This window comes from Pseudophryne corroboree, chromosome 3, assembly GCF_028390025.1.
Source record: "Pseudophryne corroboree isolate aPseCor3 chromosome 3, aPseCor3.hap2, whole genome shotgun sequence".
In the NCBI taxonomy this organism is placed as follows: domain Eukaryota; kingdom Metazoa; phylum Chordata; class Amphibia; order Anura; family Myobatrachidae; genus Pseudophryne; species Pseudophryne corroboree.
The window spans coordinates 464,994,480-465,017,605 of NC_086446.1; the positions used below are offsets into that span (position 1 = coordinate 464,994,480).

The following is a 23,126-nucleotide window of genomic DNA, read 5'->3' on the forward strand; positions in this document are numbered from 1 at the left end:
AGAAGATATAAAGAGAGTGAGTGAGCTTGAGAAAGTGTGTGTGTGTGTGTGTATCTATGTGTGTATCTGTTTCTGTGTGTGTGTGTGTGTGTGTGTGTGTGTGTGTGTGTGTGTGTGTGTGTGTGTGTGTGTGTGTGTGTGTGTGTCTATGTGTGTGTGTGTGTGTGTTTGTGTGTTTGTGTGTGTGTGTGTGTGTGTATCTGTCTGACTGGGTGGACAAAATGTGTGTAAGCGGCACTACCACAGGCGGAATTTTGTATAAGCGGCACTACCACAGGTGGAATTTTGTATAATCGACACTACCACAGGCGGAATTTTGTGTAATCGGCACTACTACAGGAGGGATTTTGTATAAGCGGCATTACTACAGGGTGGGATTTTGTGTAAGCGCCACTACTACAGGGGGGATTTTGTGTAAGCGGCATTACTACATGGTGGGATTTTGTGTAAGCGGCACTACTACAGGGGGGATTTTGTGTAAGCGACACTACTAAGGGGGCATTTTGTGTAAGCGGCATTACTACAGGGAGGATTTTGTGTAAGCGACACTACTACAGGGGGGATTTAGTGTAAGCAGCCCTACTTCAGGGGGGATTTTGTGTAAGCAACACTACTACAGGGTGGGATTTTGTGTAAGCGGCACTACTACAGGGTGGGATTTTGTGTAAGCGCCACTACTAAGGGGGCATTTTGTGTAAGCGGCATTACTACAGGGAGGATTTTGTGTATGCAACACTACTACAGGGGGGATTTAGTGTAAGCGGCACTACTACAGGGGGGATTTTGTGTAAGCGGCACTACTACAGGGGGGATTTTGTTTAAGCGGCATTACTACAGGGGGGATTTTGTGTATAAGAAGCACTACTACTGTTAGGTGTAGTATGGCTGACCGCCGGTCAGGAGACCGCCGGTCAGCATACCGACACCGGGATCCCGGCGGGGAGGGGCAAGTGCAGTAAGCCCTTTGTGGGCTCGCTGCGCTCGCCACACTGCGGTCTCGGTGGCGACCGGGCTTCTATTCCCACTCTATGGGTGTCGTGGACACCCACGAGTGGAAATAGTCCCTGTTGGTCGGCATGCCGACCATTGGGAAAGTGAGGGGTCGGGATGGTGGGGGAGGTCATGTGACTGTCGGACTCCCGACCGCCGGTCACATGAATACCACCCCTACTGTTATGTGAATAAGATTGTGCTACTATGACATCATTTGAAATGGGGGTACTATTGTGTGGCCATGCCCCTTGCGTGTAAGACAACACTTCTTTTTCGGTGTGCACCAAAGGCACGCTCTGTCCCTTTGTAAAGTATGGCAGGGCGCAAATTTATAGTTTGCATACACAGAGCAAATTTGTTTTATTGCTGTTTCTTTTTGCTCACTACGTCCCACTCCCATCACTCACCTCATCTACTTGCTTCAGTGCTGCAGTTTAAGGAGGTAGGCTCCAGATTAGGTGAAAGGTTGCAGGCTTCCAGGTTAGTGCAGCGGATTTCTGGACACCACACGTCCTGGATTATCAATCAATCCTCTATACTCAGGACAGACCTTCTGATTTCCAAACTGTCCATGGTAAACTCTGACATCTGGTAACCTATGGTTTGCCCCCAGTGGGACTCATGAAATTTAAATGTTTAGAAGTATGGCGTCCAGCAGATGCTGGCGGTGAAAGGTCACTGTGGCAGAAGCGAAATGTGTGATGCAGTAAATTGTGATTCAAAGCAATGTGCAGTGGCTGTCATGTTAAGATTGATCTGATTCGCTGCAAATAAAACCTCCAGACCACTCACATCTCTGCTGAAATGGAAGGATCTGAAAGGCTGGTCTACACTCCCGGGAGGGCTTCCCAAAATTTAGGAAACTTGAGAGAATAGGTAAGTATGGGGAAGAAAAAAGATTTGTGAACCTCAATAAATGGCGCACTGAAAGCTGCCTGCACTATGATTCACCATGATTAAACCTCACCACTGATTCAAAAAGTTAAACAGATTTGAATAAAAAGAAATGTGGGACTCAAAAGACAACAGGCGCTTAAACAAATTAAAAAATAAATACTTAGGTATTAAGGTGGATTCCACACTGCTACGTGGACCGTTTTCTGCCTTCTTCAACAGGATGCTCTTTCCTCTCGTGTGGATGTTACCATAAAGAAAGAATAACATATATGTGTAGTAAAGTTTTTTAACTGCGCATAAGTCTCCTTTGTTGCTTTACACTTTCACACAGAAAAGGCTATATTTGTTTCATTAAAGAGGCGTACCCCAACTCACTTTCCAGCTTAGATTAGTAAGAGTAGCACAAAAAACAGATAAACGGTACAACAAAAGGTTTATTTCAAATGAGAGAGCTGTAATATCTTTGAATTTAGTTCATTATTGTGTTTTGTTATCAGCTTGGTGGGAATAAAATTGACTAGCGGCTGTTTGGTAAAAAAAAGCAAGAGGAGCAAGACTGTAAATATGGTTTTTCACATTTCTTGGAGGAAATTCAGTTCAGCACAATGTGACCGCGATTTTTCTGGCAGTGGCGGTTTTAGGTGTGGGCAGCTGCCAGGGGGGGTTGCTGCCTAAGGAAGCTGGTGCAGTGACCCTGCGAGTGCCCGCCCGCTGGCCGCTTCCTGCTACTGACTTCCACCCACCTTCATATTGGGCGGAAGTGAGGTATGAAGTGGCTGCAGAGATGGTTGGGAGCCGGGGGACTTAATGCTATCACCGGACCTGGTGAGTGACGAGATACAAGCACTCACTCACTCTCTTTCTATAGAGGGGCTCTACCTGGAGTAACGTGTGTAAGTGACTCTACCTGGGAAAACATGTGTAAGGGGCTCTACCTGGCGTAACCAGTATAATGGGCTCTACCTGGCATAACGTGCATAAGGGGCTCTACCTGGAGTAACGTGTGTAAGCGACTCTACCTGGCAAAACATGTGTAAGGGGCTCTACCTGGTGTAACCAGTATAATGGGCTCTACCTGGCATAACGTGCATAAGGAGCTCTACCTGGTGCAACTTGTATAAGAGGCTCTACCAGGTGCAACGTGTGTAAAGGGCTCTATTTGGCACATCATATATAAGGGGCTTTACTTGGTGAAATGTGTATAAGGCGCTCACCTGGAGCAACGTGTGTAAGGGGCTCTACCTGGCGTAACCAGTATAATGGGCTCTACCTGGCATAACGTGCATAAGGGGCTCTATCTGGTGCAACTTGTATAAGGGGCTCTACCAGGTGCAACGTGTGTAAAGGGCTCTATTTGGCACAACATGTATAAGGGGCTCTACCTGGCGTAATGTGTAAAAGGGGCTCTACTTAGTATAACATGTGTAAGGGGCTCTACCTGGTGCCACTTGTATAAAGGCCTCTACCTGGCACAACATGTGTGTGGGGCTCTACATGACGTAATGTATATAGGTGGCGCTACCTGGCATAATGTACATAAGGGGATCTACCTGGTGCAACTTGTATAAGGGACTCTACCTGGCGCAACGTGTGTAAAGGGATCTATTTGGCACAACATGTATAAGGGGCTTTACTTGGCGAAATGTATATAATGGGATCTACTTGGTGCAGCATGTGTAAGGGGCTCTACCAGGTACAACCTGTGTAAGGGGCTCTACCTGGCATAATGTGTCTGGGGCTCTACCTGGCACAACGTGTGTTAGGGGCTCTACCTGGCATAACGTGCATAAAATGGGCTCTACCTGGCATAATGTGTATAAGGAGCTCTGCTCTGATGTAATGCATGTAAGGGACTCTAACATGGCATAATGGGGCAGATGTATTAACCTGGAGAAGGCATAAGGAAGTGATAAACCAGTGATAGATGCAAGGTGATAAACGCACCAGCCAATCAGCTCCAATATGTAAATTAACAGTTAGGCACTGATTGGCTGGTGCGTTTATCACCTTGCACTTATCACTGGTTTATCACTTCCTTATGCCTTCTCCAAGCTTAATACATCTGACTACTGTGGGGTGTAATGTGACTGATGGACACTACTGTGTGGTGTAATGTGAATTGGTACTATGCTGTGGCCATGCCCTTCCCCGTGAATCCATGCCCCTATATGTTTGCTGCGCGCCTGTAGCGCGCATTGTCCCTCCTTTGAATGTGGGGGGCGCCAAAGAAACGGTCACCCTGGGAGCCACAAGGTCTAGAACTGGCCCTAGTTCCTAGTGAATTGAATTGCCCACATTTTCTTTCCAGGATACAATCTGATTTGTAGGTGCACTGTCTCTTTAAAGTCCAAACAATATACAAACAATATAAACCCTTTTTTAGGAGACTGATTAAATATATTTTTCTTTAACTAACCAGCCAGGTACTGGTGTCCCAAGCAATAAATCTCTCTGCATCGCAGAATACATGTACAGTTTGTCCTAAGGAACACTTTATATCTGTGACACCTTTCGAAATCTGCTAAATGGCCTGGGAGCCAGGGATTTACACCTAGCAGATTGATTAATTGATCACAACCATTATTGTAAGCTTCAGTTACGTCCATATGTGCTAGAACTATGCATTGCATTGTACAAACCAATATTAATGATACATATTCTAAGGGGTTTATTCATGCAGCAGTGAAAAGAGTGGAGAAGTGAGCCAGTGGAGAATAGCCCATGGCAACCAATCAGATTTTAAGTAACATTTATCAAATGCTTTCTATAAAATTATATGTAGCACCTGATTGGTTGCCATGGGCAACTTCTCCACTGGCTCAATTCTCCACTCTTTTCACTGCTTCATGAATAAACCCCTTAATATTAAAAACTGAATTACAGTACAAAACATAGAAATAGCCATTGGTAGTTTGAATTATATGTTCTTTAACATACGGAAGTTAATTTTATTAAGACTAAGAAACAAATGTACAATAATTGTCTCTGATTTGCAAAAAGTGCATATTTGCAAGTTATATTGACACTGGATGTACAGTAAAGTGGCAATTTTAAAAAAATCAAAGCCAGGTTAAACCTGGTAACTGACTTAATAGGTAAATAAATCTGTACTGTAGATTTGTGTGAAATAACACTAACGAACACACAGTTGCAAAATGATGACCCTATGAACTGACACACTGTAGAATATGTCAAAATGATAAAGAACAACCAGTTAAGCATAACCTCATAGAATGTTCTGAGGACACCTGTAACCAGAAATGTGCGGGCACAGATTTACTTGTTTCTTTTCTCCAAACTAGTGTGAGTTCAGATTTATCCAGTTTTATCTTGTTGGCTATCCAAAACATGTGAGAACCGATTGTCAATAAGATGCCATTTTTGAGATCCGAGTAAATCCGAACCTGCACATCTCTACCTGTAACACCAGCATTGCAACACATAACTCTACATATGCCTTCTCAAATATCATACAACAATACAGCAACAAAAAAACATGAACATTTAAGTGGATTAAATTGGGCAAATGAGTAGCTTAGACAGTGAGAATCACAATGCTAAATACCAAAGTATTGAAATCTAGGATTTGGTTTTGATTCCCTTTCAGACTTTGTGATGTTTTGTTGTAGCGCATGATCTATACTTCCACCTGTGGGTTCCAGGGAGGAATCTCTCAGTGTGAAGGTATTGTGTTTCATATTTCTGCTTATGACCACCTTGTGGCGCCCAGTGTGAAAGTTTTCACTGGCGCCGCCCCCCCCCCCCCCCCGGCGGCAAAACAGGGGCGTGGTTTCATATGGGAGGGTCGTGGCCACAGTTATGCCCCCAGTAGCTGTGCCCCCAGACTTGCCCCAAATAGTTGTGCCCCCAGTTGATTTGCCCCCCTGTAGATTTGCCCCCTGTAGCTGTGCCCCCTGTAGATTTGCCCCCAGTAGCTGTGCCGCCAGTAGTTGTGCCCCCAGTTAATTTGCCCCCAGTAGCTGTTCCCCCTGTAGCAGTGCCCCCTGTAGTTGTGCCCCTTGTAGCTGTGTCCCTTGTAGCAGTGCTCCCTGTAGTAGTGCCCCCTATAGTAGCACCCCCAGTAACTGTGCCCCCAGTAGCTGATCCCCCTGTAGCTGTGCCCCTTGTAGCCGTGCCCCCTCTATGTGCCCCCAGTAGTTGTGCCTCCCTGTAGCAGTGCCCCCAGTAGTAGTGCCACTTGTAGCTGTGCCCCCTGTATGTGCCCCCAGTAGTAGTGCCCCCAGAATGTGCCCCCTGTAGTAGCGCCGCTTTGAAACCCTAAAAGAAAAATCACAATACTTACCAGCCCCCCTCCTGCTCCCGGACCGCTGCTGCTGCTGTCTCCGGGCTCCGGCTCTTCCATATGGGAGAGACGTCATGACGTCTCTCCCATAGCAGCGCCGCACTGACACTAGGGGTCAATTTTTACCTCTAGCGTGAGTCAGCGATGCCGGCTACAGCGGGCGCCGGGAGCGGGGAAGGAGGGAGGATAATTAGTAGCGGATCTTGCCACGGCGGCGTACTCAGGGTAGCGGCGCCCCGGGCAAGAGCTGCTACTGCCTATGACATCCACACTGTAGAATAGGATGGTGAAGTCACTAGTGTTTGAGCTGGTGTCAGTCTCAATGTGGACATGTCTTGCCATGTATCTCTAGACATCTTTTCCTAAGAAGGGTGCAAATGACGTGATGGTTTTAACAACTTCCCTTAAACTCCCAGACAAACAGTACAGTGCATACATATTGTGCATATTAAAAATGACCAAACAATTTATTGTGTGTTGTTCAGCAGTTTGGTTCTTAACGATATATCCGGTAGGTAGGTAGGTAGGTAGGTAGTCTGTACATACTGCGCAATGTGCTGAAAATTGTTGATCATATAATCAGATTGACCTGCATGCATGACCAATCTTAAAATGCGACTAATGACTTATGGGAGCACACCTGTACGATTTGCTGTTCAAATCTGTCAGAAAACGACCTATCGTTCAAGTGTGTACTCACCTTTAGTCAATGCCGGTTGTATCTGGGACTGTACTTTTGATTGCAGCTGAGAATTGATCATGTGAGTCATAGTTGTGCTAGCGTACCATACCGTATCTGGTAAAGAAGGGCTGCATACTGTGTGTATTGTATATCTACAGTATGTCTTTCTTCTAAATGCATTTGACAGAGCTAGGCCGCTGGATAGTTTATATGATTGGCTTCTATTAACATGTTTGAAATGGTTGACGGATGATAGATAGTTGAAAGGCCGACAGTCAATAAGTCGGCAGGGTCAAAAGGTCGATATATAAAACGTTGACAGTACAAACAGTTCACAGGTACAAAAGGTCGACATGAAAATAGTCAACACACATAATGTTTTTTAGGGTTTTTTCTTGTTTTTACAACTTTTGCTGCATTTACCATCTATGTCACAAACTATTAACTTCAGTAACCTTGTATCGAGCAAAGCTTAGTGGAGCGAGACACCACGACAGAATCAGAAACAAATTTGGGCTAAATATGTTTGAAAACACAAAATAACACACCCCCACAAAAGTCAACTTTTTTTGTGTCAACCATTTGACCCTCTCGACCTTTTGTACCTGTCGACCTTTTCTAATGTCGTCTTTTTATATGCCGACATTTTGACCCGGTTCACCTATTGTCTATCGACCCTATGGTGTTGGCCTGTTGACTGTAGACCTTTTAACTGTCTATTAATCCACACCCATTTGAAATCTCAGCGATGCACAAAGTTGGTTTTCTGCAAATGACTCTCAAGTTTTATAATCACTGGTGAATATATAAGGGTGATAAGTAGTCAGTTTTGAACCACCTTGTGTACAAATTCATCATTACTGTGTATTTTTCCCTATCTCCATTCGAAAATGTCTGCTGCAGTGAGACTGTGGCATGTCGCGCATTTCAGAGGTGCACCAGATCTTTGAGATATGTTTCCCTCGCTTTGCATTTTGTGCACTGTATATCAGGTTGCCCTCGATGAAGTTGTTGGAACTACTGAATGATGAAATTTGATCTTCGATCTTGCAATACTATGAAGTTATTTGCTTTTAGGTAATCTCTGATGGCATAGAAGGGTCTTATGTTGTGTCACTAAAATAGCCATGGCATAATACTTCTCCTCAGCATTTCACAGTGTGAGGCAAGTTTGCACATAAGTGGGTGTCAGTAAAGTACAATTCTTTGTCATGTTCATATATGACATCAAGGTTGTATTGCTGAAGCTCGAGTATCATCCTCTTAATGAGTGTGGATTCTGTGTGGATTGGTTTTTGTTTTAAGATTGTGATGAGTTACTTACTGTATGTTTGTCTCCGCTGATATGGGGTAGCCATGAACATGGAATTTCATACATGCAATTACTAGCACTAGAAACTTGTCAGGAATCTGCATTTTCCATCGCATCACTGCTGTGGAACTACAGGTTCCAGCAGTTCAGTTCTGTTCCAGTTCTAGTTTTCAGTCCTCTGCAGCCTGGAGTGCTTCAGCTAACTCACAGCTGATCTGGACACCTAATCTAGCTAGTATCTCTGCCTGCAGTTTGTGTCCAATCACTGCTGGGCAGGAGGTATAACTTCCAGTTTGTGGCTCTCTCACATCGCCTTGGACAACACGTCACATCCCGTGAACAGGTGGCTCCTGTTTGCAATCCTCTGTCTACAGAGATATCCTTGTGTAGTGGACCTGTGGAACAACAGGTCCCAGCTGTTCCAGTTCCGTTCCAGTTCCCAGCTGTTCCAGTTTCCAGCTGTTCCTGTGGAACTACAAGTTCCAGCAACCCCTCCAGCTCTCCTGCGACATTCAGTGTGCAAGTTCCTGTGTTCCTGTGGAACTACAAGTTCCAGCAACCACTCCAGCTCTCCTGCTGCATTCAGTGTGCAAGTTCCTGTGTTCCAGTCTCCAGATCCCCGTGTTCCTGGTTACCTGCTTGTTACTCCGTGTTCCTGGTTATCCTACTACAGCTCCGTGGAACTACAAGCCTCAGCAACACCTGCTTCTGTTTACAGGCTTCACACTAATCACCAACACAGTGTGCTTCAGCCTAGCAGTAGAGACTCTCTCCAGGTGCATTCCATCACCTCACCTGTGATGCAGCTTGCTTGCTGCTTGTGCCTGATCACCTGCACTGTGAACTTTGCTAGTCTCCTGCCTCTGCTACCAGGTTTGCTGTATGTTACCATCTCTGCTGGCTCCATGTTTTAAACTGCTCTGGTTCCCATACCAGATTATCAATCATCAGTTATCATTCAACAGTTATCATTCATCCATTGTCATATTTCTGTTGCCATAGACTCTCAGCTTTCACGCTGCACCATTTACATTGCATTCCTTATTGTTTTTATTTCTGCTGCCTTTGTGAACTTTCTGTTGAATAAAACATCATTGCGCCCATGCGCAGAAACTTAATCCAGCCTCCTCACTTTTTCCCTCCTACCTCCACTGACCCACTAGCGCCCCCTCCGGGGACACAAACCAGACTGAACCTGACAAAACTCTTTCAATCTGTCCATAGCATGATTTTGTCTGAGAGCAAAAGCCACTGCTTTGTTGTGTTGTATGCAAAGTTCACCTAATCCGTGCTGGCACCCACTGAAGTACTGAGACACAGGAGTTCTTGTCGTAATTCCTTTAGCTTGTCAAAGGAGCACTACAGTGGTCTTGTGAAGACCATTTTTTATCTTGTTGAAGAAGCTTGTGCAGTGATAGTATGGTCATTTCACTATAAATTGATATGAACTTCCGTAAATAGTTGGCCATTCCAGGAAGCACTGAAGCCCAATTTTTTGTACAGGGGGTAGCATTTTTCAAATCACCATTGTCTTGCTGAATTATGATTTGACTCTTTTGCATGGAACCTTTGAGACTCTGTGCCAACATACGCCATTCAAGATCCGTTTCATTTTTCAAGGACCTGTCATGCATGGAGTAGCCCCAGACAAGTCTGTCATCACCAATGAATTCACATGTCCGTCCAGCAAAGAATTGCTCCATGCATCTTTAGAATACCTTACTGGCCATCAAAATTCCATATCTGCCTGCTGGGGACATGAATGTAGTTAATTGATTCCTCATCCAACAACATTTTCAAGAATACACACTTTCCATTTCATGTACTGAGTAATTTAGTATCAGGCATGTTAGCAATCACTTGTTCTACCACTCTGGGAAGGTGAGGTCTCAAGAGAGATTTGTTTAGGTGCATTGGGTCAATGGAATTCCTCACTGTGACATCTTTCTTTGTTGTAGGTACCTGCTGTGTTTGGTCTTCAGTGGGAGTAATGATCCTTAGATTCGTCATTCTATCATTCTGATCTTGTCTTTCATGGCAAGCTGTACTTGCCTGTTTTCACTAATTATGAGAGTGTTAGGGTCTCCTGCCCTGTGCTGCCACGTCGTCATGGCAACCGGGAGACAAGTGCTAGTGGAGTAACCTGAGCGCAGCTGATACTCCGGTTCGGGTCTTTTGCTGTGCAGTGGTTATAGGCTCTGTGCACGGCAGGGGATCCGGTGCTGGTTTTTGTGCTCACAGTCTGTGAGGTCTGAGTGGGGCGTGGACAGCACCTGCTTTATAAGGCCTCTTTTCAGGGTAAGCAGATGCTGCTGAATCTTTGTTGGTTAGTCAGTTCATGAAAGTTAGCCAGTACTGTGTAGCTGTGTATTTGTTTGTTGCTTACTGCAAATAGGCCTGGGGATTTGGTATTACACTCTGCCAATCCAGACCTAGCAGTAAGACTGGAGTCAGTCGTTTAGCTTGCTGGGGTTCTGTTATTACTCTGTGAACCTAGCAAGTTTGCGGCTGTATTCTAAGACTTGCCTGTCTAATCCTGTCTCACTGTGCTAGGTGTCAGGGGTCAGTTTAGTGGCAGTAAGCTAAAACCTGTGCACTGCAAGTGAGAAATAGGATTGTGGAGACTCTCCTTGTGTCTATCGTTCCATCTCTGACCAAGGAGTTTACTGCCACACCCGTTGGTAACCCTTTGGGGTTTTGCTGTTGCCCTTAGCAACAGCATTTCGGGTTCTCTACGTATTAAAACACAACATCTTGCTTTTTACATCTGAGCAGTTCTAATACAAGGGAGATACCCAGTTCCTTAGCCTCTGGGCTTCTCTGTTCACTTTGTGTGTATTTTGTTACGCTGTCACCTTCTGTGTGCGTTGTGTCATATTCCCCAGTTTGTCTGTGAGTCCATTTGTTTTGCATAACAGTTCAAACACCAGTACATTCCTGCAGACACTGGAGTGCATAACAGTTCTGACACCAGTACTTTCCTGCAGGCACTGGTGTGCATAACATATTCAGCAGCCTAATACTCCTGTTGAAATTTTGTGGGAATATGGAGCATACCCCTCAAAATACGTTGCAACAGGTGGTCGATCAGGTGCAGGTCCTGACTCGACAATTTAATGATTTGTCCATTAAAATGCACACCTCCCAGGCTGCTGGCGGATCTCCCGCAGCAGCAGCACCTGCAGGGGTTAAGGAGCCAAAAGTAAATCTCCCGGATCGTTTTTCTGGAGATCGCTCGCAGTTCTTTTGTTTCAAGGAGAGCTGCAAGCTATACTTCCGGCTTAGGCCTCAGTCTTCTGGGTCGGAGATTCAGCGGGTGGGCATAGTGATTTCCTTGCTACAAGGAGACCCACAGGTCTGGGCATATGGGTTGCAGCCTGACTGTCCGTCGCTTAAAAGGGTTGATGCTTTTTTTACGGCACTGGGCATGTTGTATGATGACCCTGACAAGACGGCCTCAGCCGAGGCTCAGATTTCGATCCTTAAGCAAGGGCGAAGGCCAGTTGAGGTTTACTGTACGGAGTTTCGGAGGTTGGCCCATGATACCCAGTGGAATGACCCAGCCCTGAGACACCAGTACCGAAGAGGTCTTTCTAACCAGATAAAGGACCAACTGGTACAATATCCCTTGCCTGATAGCTTGGATCAGCTCATGCAGTTATCCATCCGGGTGGATAGACGGCTGAGAGAGCGTAGGCTTGAAAGGGAGACTGAGATTTCCTTCCTTCCCAAGGGAACCTCAGACTCTGAGGAATTTTCTGAGGAGCCTATGCAGATTGGGGCTACCCGCCTCTCCTCGCGTGAGAAGACGCGGAGGAGACAGCAGGGGTTGTGTTTGTACTGTGGGAATAAAGGTCATGTGGTAGTATCATGCCCAGAAAAGCCGGAAAACTTCAGGGCCTGAGGGTGATGGGAAATATCCTGTCAGGCCAGAAGTCAGAATTTCCCAAGAAGACTTTTATCATTCCGGTGACCTTGAAGATCCTCGGTCAAACTGTCAAGACTGAGGCCTTTGTGGACAGTGGGGCCGACGGGGTTTTTATGGACCGCCAATTCGCCCTGAAACACTCTGTTCCCTTAGTACCCTTGGCATCGGAAATTGAGATTTGTGGGTTAAACGGGGAACCATTATCCCAAGGTAAAATTACCTCTTGCACTAGCCAGATTTCTTTGTTTATTGGAGCCACACACTCTGAAAAATTGTCCTTTTATGTGACTGTCTGTACTTTTGCCCCATTGGTGTTGGGGTTACCCCGGTTAAGGGCCCACAATCCTCAATTTGACTGGGTCTCTGGGGAGATTCTTAGTTGGGGTACTGATTGTTTCAGGAGTTGCTTGAGCCTTCCAGTCAGGCTCTCGCAGCTAAGTTTGCCAGGATTGCCAGGGTGTTATGCAGATTTTGCGGACGTGTTCTCCAAAAAAGTTGCAGAGGTACTACCTCCCCATCGCCCCTATGACTGTGCCATTGATTTGTTGCCAAATGCTAAGCTTCCCAAGAGCAGGTTGTACTCCCTGTCACGTCCTGAGACTCAGGCTATGGCAGAGTACATTCAGGAGAACTTGGCTAAGGGATTTATCAGACCTTCACAGTCTCCAGTTGGGTCGGGGTTCTTCTTCGTGGGTAAAAAGGACGGTTCGTTGCGACCCTGCATCGACTTCAGGGAATTGAACCGTATCACGATTAAAAACTCATACCCACTGCCTCTCATTTCGGTCTTGTTTGACCAGCTTCGTACTGCCACCATTTTTTCTAAGATTGACCTACGCGGTGCGTACAATCTAATCCGAATAAGAGAGGGGGATGAATGGAAGACTGCCTTTAATACCCACTCAGGGCATTATGAATATTTGGTGATGCCTTTTGGGCTCTGTAATGCCCCGGCAGTCTTCCAGGATTTCATGAATGATGTGCTCAGGGAATATTTGGATAGATTCTTAGTTGTATACTTAGATGACATCCTAATCTTCTCCCATTCCCTGGAGGAACATCGGAAGCATGTACGCTTAGTCCTCCAGAAACTCAGAGACCACCGGCTTGGGGCAAAGCTGGAGAAGTGCGAATTTGAAGTTCAGCAAATCGCATTTCTAGGATATATTATCTCCCCAGAAGGTTTCCAAATGGAGGGTTCCAAGGTACAGGCAGTCCTGGATTGGGTGCAGCCCACTAGTTTGAAGGCGCTTCAGCGTTTCCTGGGCTTTGCGAATTTTTATAGACGATTTATCGCTGGATTTTCGTCTATAGTGGCGCCCTTGGTGGCACTCACTAAGAAAGGGGCGGATGTTGCTCACTGGTCTTGTGAGGCTAAAGCGGCTTTTGCCCGTCTCAAAAGGGCATTTGTTTCGGCCAAGGTGCTGCGACACCCAGATCCAGAGCGTCCTTTTGTGGTGGAGGTGGATGCCTCTGAGATGGGTATTGGGGCAGTGCTTTCTCAGATGGGAGTGTCTGATAATCGCCTTCATCCCTGTGCTTACTTTTCCCGTAAATTTTCACCTGCCGAGATGAATTATGACGTGGGTAACCGGGAATTGTTGGCTATTAAGGATGCACTGGAGGAGTGGAGACACTGGCTTGAGGGGGCTAAGTTTGTGGTCTCAATTCTCACTGACCATAAGAATCTGGCATATTTAGAGTCAGCGAAGCGTCTCAATGCCAGGCAGGCACGATGGGCTTTGTTTTTTGCTCGCTTTAATTTTTTGATAACATATCGCCCTGGGTCAAAAAACATCAAGGCTGATGCGCTCTCGCGGAGTTTTGCTCCAATCCAGGAGACCACCGAGGAGCCGTTGCCCATTGTTTCCCCATCATGTATTAAAGTGGGCATTACCCAGGACCTCTTATCATTAGTCCTTAGAGCACAGGAGCAGGCTCCTCCAGACCTTCCGGTAGGTCTTTTGTTTGTGCCTCCTAGGTTAAGACAGCGAGTGTTCCTGGAATTCCATGCCAAGAAGTCGGCAGGTCACCCGGGTATTGCCAGAACTCGGGAGTTGCTATCTAGGGCGGTGTGGTGGCCCTCGGTGGCTAAGGATGTGGATCAGTGGGTTCGGGCATGTGACATCTGTGCCCGAAATAAGACTCCTAGAGGGGTTCCTGTTGGCCCATTACATCCACTCTCTATCCCATCTAAGCCATGGACCCACATTTCAATGGATTTTGTGGTGGACTTGCCCAAATCCTCGGGGATGACAGCCATCTGGGTTGTCGTTGACAGGTTTTCGAAGATGGCGCACTTCGTTCCACTGGTTGGGCTGCCATCAGCCAGACGCCTGTCTGAATTATTTATGCTGCATGTTGTGCGTCTCCACGGGTTGCCACTTGATGTGGTCTCTGACCGCGGATCCCAGTTTGTGGCCAAATTCTGGAGGGCATTTTGTTCCGATCTCCAGATTTCTGTCAGCTTGTCGTCAGGCTACCATCCGCAGTCTAATGGGCAGACTGAAAGGGTGAACCAGTCCTTGGAGCAGTTCCTCAGGTGTTATGTCTCCAAGTGTCAGACTGACTGGGTTGCTCATCTGTCCATGGCGGAGTTTGCCTATAACAACGCGGCTCACTCTGCTACAGGGATCTCTCCCTTCCTTTGTGTGTATGGGCATCATCCTAAGGCCAATTCTTTTGACCCCCTGGACTCCACGCCTGGTGGTTCCTCTGTGGTTTCGGTCCTTAGAGGTATTTGGTGGAAAGTGAAGAAAGCCCTTGTGTCTGTGTCATTAGTGACCAAAAGGGTTTTTGATAAGCGGAAAAGACCCTGCAGCTTCAAATTAGGAGACTTCGTCTGGTTGTCTACCAAGAATTTGAAGTTGAGACAGCCTTCTCATAAGTTAGGGCCCCGGTTCATCGGCCCTTATAAGATCACCAGGGTTATCAATCCGGTGGCATTTCAGTTAGATCTGCCCCGTTCTTTGGGTATCAATAAAACATTTCATTGTTCCCTTTTAAAACGGGCGAGTAGTAATCCTTCTTCCAGTGGAAGACCTTCCCCTCTTCTGATACGTGGCCAGAGGGAGTTTGTTGTTGAAAGGATTCTTGACTCCAAGGTGGTTCGGGGTCGGCTGTCATTTTTGGTGCACTGGAAGGGGTATGGCCCGGAGGAGCGGTCGTGGGTGCGCAGTTGTGATCTTCATGCCCCCAGACTGATACGCTCTTTCTTCTCGCAGTTCCCCGATAAACCCGGTGGTAGGGGTTCTTTGACCCCTCGTCAGAGGGGGGGTACTGTTAGGGTCTCCTGCCCTGTGCTGCCACGTCGTCATGGCAACTGGGAGACAAGTGCTAGTGGAGTAACCTGAGCGCAGCTGATACTCCGGTTCGGGTCTTTTGCTGTGCAGTGGTTATAGGCTCTGTGCACGGCAGGGGATCCGGTGCTGGTTTTTGTGCTCACAGTCTGTGAGGTCTGAGTGGGGCGTGGACAGCACCTGCTTTATAAGGCCTCTTTTCAGGGTAAGCAGATGCTGCTGAATCTTTGTTGGTTAGTCAGTTCATGAAAGTTAGCCAGTACTGTGTAGCTGTGTATTTGTTTGTTGCTTACTGCAAATAGGCCTGGGGATTTGGTATTACACTCTGCCAATCCAGACCTAGCAGTAAGACTGGAGTCAGTCGTTTAGCTTGCTGGGGTTCTGTTATTACTCTGTGAACCTAGCAAGTTTGCGGCTGTATTCTAAGACTTGCCTGTCTAATCCTGTCTCACTGTGCTAGGTGTCAGGGGTCAGTTTAGTGGCAGTAAGCTAAAACCTGTGCACTGCAAGTGAGAAATAGGATTGTGGAGACTCTCCTTGTGTCTATCGTTCCATCTCTGACCAAGGAGTTTACTGCCACACCCGTTGGTAACCCTTTGGGGTTTTGCTGTTGCCCTTAGCAACAGCATTTCGGGTTCTCTACGTATTAAAACACAACATCTTGCTTTTTACATCTGAGCAGTTCTAATACAAGGGAGATACCCAGTTCCTTAGCCCCTGGGCTTCTCTGTTCACTTTGTGTGTATTTTGTTACCCTGTCACCTTCTGTGTGCGTTGTGTCATATTCCCCAGTTTGTCTGTGAGTCCATTTGTTTTGCATAACAGTTCAAACACCAGTACATTCCTGCAGACACTGGAGTGCATAACAGTTCTGACACCAGTACTTTCCTGCAGGCACTGGTGTGCATAACAGAGAGGAATTGAATTATGCAGCCACATGTGAGCTATACAACTGGAAGTTTTCCTATTATGTTTCAGTTTAATGAGCATTTGAACTCACAGAGCTTTGGAGAGTCTTCTGGATTGCATGTACCTCTCTTCAGAGGTCATCAAGCTCAGAATGATACTGTCAAGGTAGACTAGCATTGGTTTCATGATGAGGAATTGTAGGTTTTCTCCAGTGAAGTCAGTGTTGGTCAGTGTCATTGTTGTGACTGCCTGTGCAGCAAGATATTGGAGATGGCATTGTATTTTACACTTGTGTATTTTTTTATCTTAACTATTCTAAGTCTATAGATTGGGATGTACTGTACTTATGTGACCGTCAGTCAGGAGACCGCCGGTCACGACACCTCCCCCTACATCCCACCCCCTGAGAATCCCGACAATCGGAATGCCGACTAGCAGGGATTATTCCCACTCGTCCCAACCCTATAGATTCACAGCATAGGGAAATTGTGAGGTTTTGCTCCACTTCAGTTTCAACATGACTATAGTTTTGTGTGTGTCTGTTTCTATATTGGTGTGATGATTGCTGATTCCTACAGATGCCTTCCTGCTGTGCTATGACTTGATCTTCCACACTCTGTACAGTGGTTTCTCCCTCCACATGAATTTGCTGTTCAAATTGATGTTACCCATACAGTTTTGACATTATACTGTATGTGTTGAAGTGGTATGTGCTGAACAGAGCATACCTTCACCTCTTTTCTTCAATTCTCATGGGCTCTTCTTAGATAGCTCATTGAACATGTATATATTGATAGCAGTTTGCAGCTCAAGTCCCTTTTAAATCAAACATTGTGTGTGGAGCGTATAGTTTTTAAAGCCATATGTATTATTATCTGTTATGAGCTCCCAGGTGATCACACTAAAATCACTTGCCAGTACATGACTATATAAGGGCATCATTTTTAATTAACAGGTTTATCACAGCAATAGGACATTTTGTCCCTCCAGATGTATTAAGACACACAATGGGGGGGAGGGGGTTGTGGGGGAGCCCAGAGTACAGCCCAGAATGGGGGCCACTGATGGAACAACAAAGAACACATATGATAGCCCGGAAGGAAGTCAGCATAGAGAAAGAGGATATTGATAGTACCCAAGGCATTCAGTAGAATAGTTAATTGGGTCAATATTGCAACATAAGGGCCAATAGTTTGCGGTTAGAAGAGGGTTGGAAGGAGGAGTTATGGAAGTAGTACTATAGACACCATGTTGAATATACATCTCTGTAGAATCTGTTGTTGAGGTAAGTAGTGGATTTATTCCATTGCAGTCAGATGGCTAACTTTGCCAATGACCAACTCTAAGGTAGAGCCATTGGGCTGTTTCTAGTGTGAGGCAATCAAACATCAGGCTCCACTGATGATCTGAAACGTCTGACCCAAAAGAGGTCTATCTGAAGCCAGTAAAACACATAGAAAACAATATGAACCCAAAATAAACTCCCCGGGAGCATGTTCCAGCATTGTATTTGAAGCTATTGTTCTCTTTTGGAAGTGGTACCTGCACCATCAAACCTGCAAAAAGTTGCACCAATCAGTGGTGCAACATTTGCTTACGGACAATCAAAAGCGGGTCACTAATACTGGCAGTAGTCATATTCATAATCGACTATTTGCTCCTACCCCTGACCACCTGCAAAATAAAATGTAGGTATATTTGAATTTTATTCTAAGGTGGGAGTAAAGCAAAAAAGAGGAAGTAACTGTGCACCTTGCTAAAAACATGTTGCACTGCAAGTGGGACAGCTTTAACATGTAAGAGAGAGTTACAGTATGGATGGTGTGATTGTTAGCATTACTGCTTCACAGCACTGAGGTCATGGGTTCGATACCTACCACGGCCCTAACTGTGTGGAGCTTGTATATTTTCCCTGTGGTTGCGTGGGTTTTCTCCGGGTACTCCAGTTTCCTCCCCCTCTTAAAAATATACTGGTAGGTTAATTGTCTCCCAACAAAAATTAACCCTAGTGCAAACTAGATGGGCCAAGTGGTTCATAATGTATCTGATTTAAAATTCTATATTTCTTTGTCTCTATAAATATCAATTACAGAATAAAAATAAAGGTGTCCAATGTTTGTGGATTTCATGCAAAAGCAGTCAGTATTTATCTTGCACCCAATAAAAAAAAAAAGGTATTTGCACCCCTTGCATTGCAACATAGGGGGTGATTCAGACCTGATCTCTGTGCTGCTAATTTGCTGTCCTGCATTCAGATAGTCGCCGCCCAAGAGGAGTGTAAATTTGCCTGTGCAAGTGTGTGATCACATGTGTACGCCAGTAGGCAGACAGCTGCAAATCCGTTCACACCACACTCACCCTTGAATATTTTTACCATTGTGTGCAGTCTGTGCGCAGCCCAGGACTTACTCCTACAGTGCGATGAGAACAGGCTGATTGGGTCCAGAGCTGGCGTCACACAGGGCCGTAACTACGTGTGTGCCAAGTGGGCTTGGCACACAGCGCAGTTGCCCTGAGGGCGCACGGCCAACGGCATGTAATGAGTCAAATTGACTCATTACATGCCGCCTCTGCTGTGTGCGCCGCCGCCGCGCTGTGGAGGGAGAAGTCTGCAGCGCCGGGCAGCGGAGAAGGAGGAGGAGGGAGGGGGAGCAGGGAGCCGCAGCAGCGCTATTTCATTGGTAGTAAGCGCCGCTGCAGCATCCCCCTCTCCTTCCGTAGCTGCCCGGCGCTGCTGTGGATGCTGGGATGCGGTTCCTCCGTCCCAGCATCCACAGCAGCGCCAGGCAGCCAATACGGAAGGAGAGGGGGATGCTGCAGCGGCGCTTACTACCAATGACATAGCGCTGCTGCGGCTCCCTGCTCCCCCTCCCTCCTCCTCCTTCTCACCTGCCTGCACCGAGGGAGCTGCACGAGGAGCCTGACTGCCAGCGGGGAGATGGTAAGTATATCTCTTTCTCTTTCTCTCTCTCTCTCTCTCTCTCTCTCTCTCTCTCTCTCTCTCTCTCTTAGGGGGACACCGTCTGCCGCAATGTGTAAAAAGGGGAACTGGCTGCCGCAATGTGTAAAAAGGGGGACTGGCTGCCACAATGTGTAAAAAGGGGGACTGGCTGCCGCAATGTGTAAAAAGGGGGACTGGCTGCCGTAATGTGTAAAAAGGGGGACTGGCTGCCGCAATGTGTATAAAGGGGGACACCGTCTGCCGTAATGTGTAAAAACGGGGACGCTGTCTGCCGTATTGTTAAAAAAGGGGACGCTGTCTGCTGTAATGTGTAAAAAAGGGGATGCTGTCTGCCGCAATGTGTAAAAAGGGGGACTGGCTGCCGCAATGTGTTAAAAGGGAGACTGTCTGCTGTAATGTGTAAAAAGGGGGACGCTGTCTGCTGTAATGTATAAAAGGGGCTCTATCTGGTGTTATGGCGCTACTGTGCAGCGTAATTTGAATAATGTACACTACTGTGCACCGTAGTATGAATTGCTATTATTTTGTGGCCACGCCCCTTCCCCGTGAAGCCACGCCCCTATACATTTGGCGGGCACTGCCCCTACCTTACATGGGGGGGGCGCCACTGTCGTTTCTTGCACACAGCGCTAAAATGCCTAGTTACGGCACTGGCGTCACACACCCTCGCTGAAAACACTTGGGAATGCCTGCATTTTCCCTGACACTCCCAGAAAACTGTCCGTTACCACCAACTAACGGCCTCTTCCTGTCAATCAGCTGCGAATAGCTGTCCGATTGAAATTTTCGCACCAGCCTGACGCTGTTCGACGATGCCTGTCGTTGTATGGCAACATGCGTGCGCATTGTGGTGCATAAGCATGCGCAGTCTATCGATAATTGCCTGCTGTGTGAAAATGCGTAGCAGCGATCAGGTCGGAATCAGACCCATAGTTTGTCCAGGTGCACAATTATGTGCTCTTTTTTAGTTTACACCGACCTCAGAATCAGTCTCATTTGTGTCTTTTTTGCCTCTTTTATCCACGGTCTTCATCTGTCCACAGTTCCATGATCATGCCCTCACTATAGCTGTCCTCTGCTACAATGTGCATGTCTCACCCCATTCAGACGTAGGCGTAGGTGGCATGATCATGCAATTATTCATGTTCTGGCAAGCACACATTGGCATAGCGCTATTTTTGCATCAGCCCCATAATACTAATGTACAACTCCAAAACATTGATAACCTTTTCTTGCAATACCATCAGCAGTGCAAGTATGCGGGTAGGCTCGGGTACGGAGTACCCTTAAGAATTTGGCAGCGGGTATGCAGTACCACCTGCCACACACTTTGCCATTACCACAATTATAATGTGCCACAAAGCAACGAGACCATGGTGCTTGGCAGCAAGACAGCTCCTCTCACTTTGTCAGGGTTACTGGGAGTGCGACAGTGGCTATATTTTCCTGTTATAATGGAGGCATTACTATATATTGTTATTAAATTGGGGGCATTACTATATATTTCTATTATACTGGAGGTATTATTATTATTATTATTATTATCCTTTACTTATATGGCGCCACAAGGGATCCGCAGCACCCATTACACAGTACCTAATCGAATGAGCAAACAAGAAAACAGCACTTACAGTTCAAGACAATATAGGGCAGGTAAAGAAAACCCGGGGTTAGCTGCCATCAAAGGGAGTAAGGAGTATAAGATTGTGTAAGTAAGAAAAGGAGGAAAGAAGTCCCTGCTCTTGCGAGCTTACAATCTAAAAGGCGAGGTGCTAACAGACTGGGGTAACACAGAGGGGGTAGACAGTGAGCATAGACAAGAGGGTTAGGAGGAGAGTTGGCTGGGTTTGGTAAAGAAGTGGATCTTGAGAGCCCGTTTGAAGTTTTGTAGAGAGGTGGAGAGTTGGTTGGGGAGAGGTAGAGCATTCAAGAGATAGGGAGCAGCATGTGCAAAATCTTGTAGGTAGGAGTGGGAGGAGGTAATCAGTAGGCAGGAGAGACGGTGTGTATTAGTAGAGCGAAGAGGACGGGTGGGAATGTAAAGAGAGATAAGGTCAGAGACGTAAGAGGTAGAAGAGTGGGTGAGGGCTTTGTAGGTGAGTATGAGAAGTTTGAATTGGATATATTTTTAGCCTTGCCTCCAGATTAGAAAAAAAAAAGTGGCTGTGTCGTGTGGCCACGCCGCTAATGTCATGTAGCCACTCCCACTAACAGCATGTGGCCACGCCCCACACAACACATGACCAGGACCATTTTTCGGCACTCAGTACCACTAAGAAAATATTTCTACTTGCACCACTGAATACAATGACTAACCATACTTTGTTGTTCAATCATTATAAATGAATATAAGATTGCAGTAACTTGAAGAATCTCTCAGAGCATGTGATCTACAGTATACCAAAAAGGGCCTGTGGAGATCTGTTAAGACTGGTCTGATCCTACCAAAGAAACAGACCACCGGTCTGAAAACTACATTAATAAAGAAATATAACCACACACTTCATCAGATTACCATCAGTATCCACATTAATGAGGACAAGAGGTTTATAAAAATGTATTTTGGGACAAATATATTGCAATAACAAGTAACACAATGCTAATGTGTCATGGTGCCTTTGGGCATTTTATATGAGAAGCAATTGTATTTTTAATGTGATCCTTAACCCACTACAAACAGAAAGGAAGTGTATGATGTGGCTAATCTATAATTTTGTATTTAGGATGCTTGAATATTCGCTGGATCTTCAAAATGTCAGCTTCTCTGCGGTGCGCACCGTCAGAGTTTTACGTCCGCTGCGAGCCATTAACCGAGTGCCAAGTAAGTTCCCTTAAATGAACAGGGTTTGAACAATACAAACATACACATGCAGTGCAGCATTACCTTATATTAGAGGGTGACAAAATGCTTTCACATTGAGGGTTAAATGCAGAGCACACATTATTTACTCAATGCTGATTTCAGTATAGTGTATATTAGTATTCTGACTGGTGACACAAGTCATTAAATATAACCTGATCAGGAAAATGTAGGTTTGCATGGTACAGCTATATTTGTAAGGACTAAAGTATTCTTTTGTTGCTATTCCCACTACTGGGGCCCATTCATCAGGCAGCTATCAGGGCATTTCCCCGTTCTCCCGATGTCTGGGTCAGAGGATCAGCTAAATGTAACACGTGAAAAATCCTTGATTCACCAATTTTAACCAAAAAATTATTGTGATTTTTTACGTGCTGTATTTTGCTGATTCCTTGATGGATCGGCAACAATCAATTTCCACCAATCAGCTTTTTTTTTAAATTATTATTATTATTGCCAATCATCAGATTTGCATTGGCGGGACTGGGATGTGTGTCCCGCATAAGCTGCTCCAGTTGGCGTTAAGTAAATATTTATCATGGTTGGTTACGTTGAACAGCAGATTTTGAGAGCAGGTCTTAAGGGTGGAGCAGTTAATAATTCAGGCTTTTAACTCTTCCATATAAAGCCAATCCACAATTCAGAGCAAGTTGGTCTTAATTGCACCTACATTGCATGAACAGAATTAAATGTAGATATTCACCCGCATGCAGGGTTGTGCGCATCTCTGTGACCATCCTATACTGCTTGGTTTTGTACCATTATTATTATCATTGCGCACTTGCGCCAGCCTTATACTGGGTGCAAAAACTCAGTTTGAAAACTGCGTAATTATGCATATTCACAACTCTGCATTGCCCCCAATTCCATCAACAGATCCTTGCTAAACTAATCCTGTATACAAACTCCCTGTTAGGGTGTGATACTGTATACCCGCAGTCATAAGAGTGACACCGGCATCCTGATAATCAGTATCCTGAC

At 45.9% G+C, this 23,126-nt stretch overlaps 1 protein-coding gene across 4 annotated transcripts in view; it reads left to right on the forward strand.

The window, feature by feature from the left end:
- Positions 1–23,126, forward strand: part of CACNA1G (calcium voltage-gated channel subunit alpha1 G) — a 281,486-nt gene that overhangs the window by 44,489 nt on the left and 213,871 nt on the right. For all 4 annotated transcript variants that reach the window (XM_063960705.1, XM_063960707.1, XM_063960706.1 and 1 more), the window contains exon 3: positions 22,009–22,106. In XM_063960705.1, the coding sequence (XP_063816775.1) occupies positions 22,009–22,106 (98 nt within the window). The remainder of the gene's footprint in view (positions 1–22,008; positions 22,107–23,126) is intronic.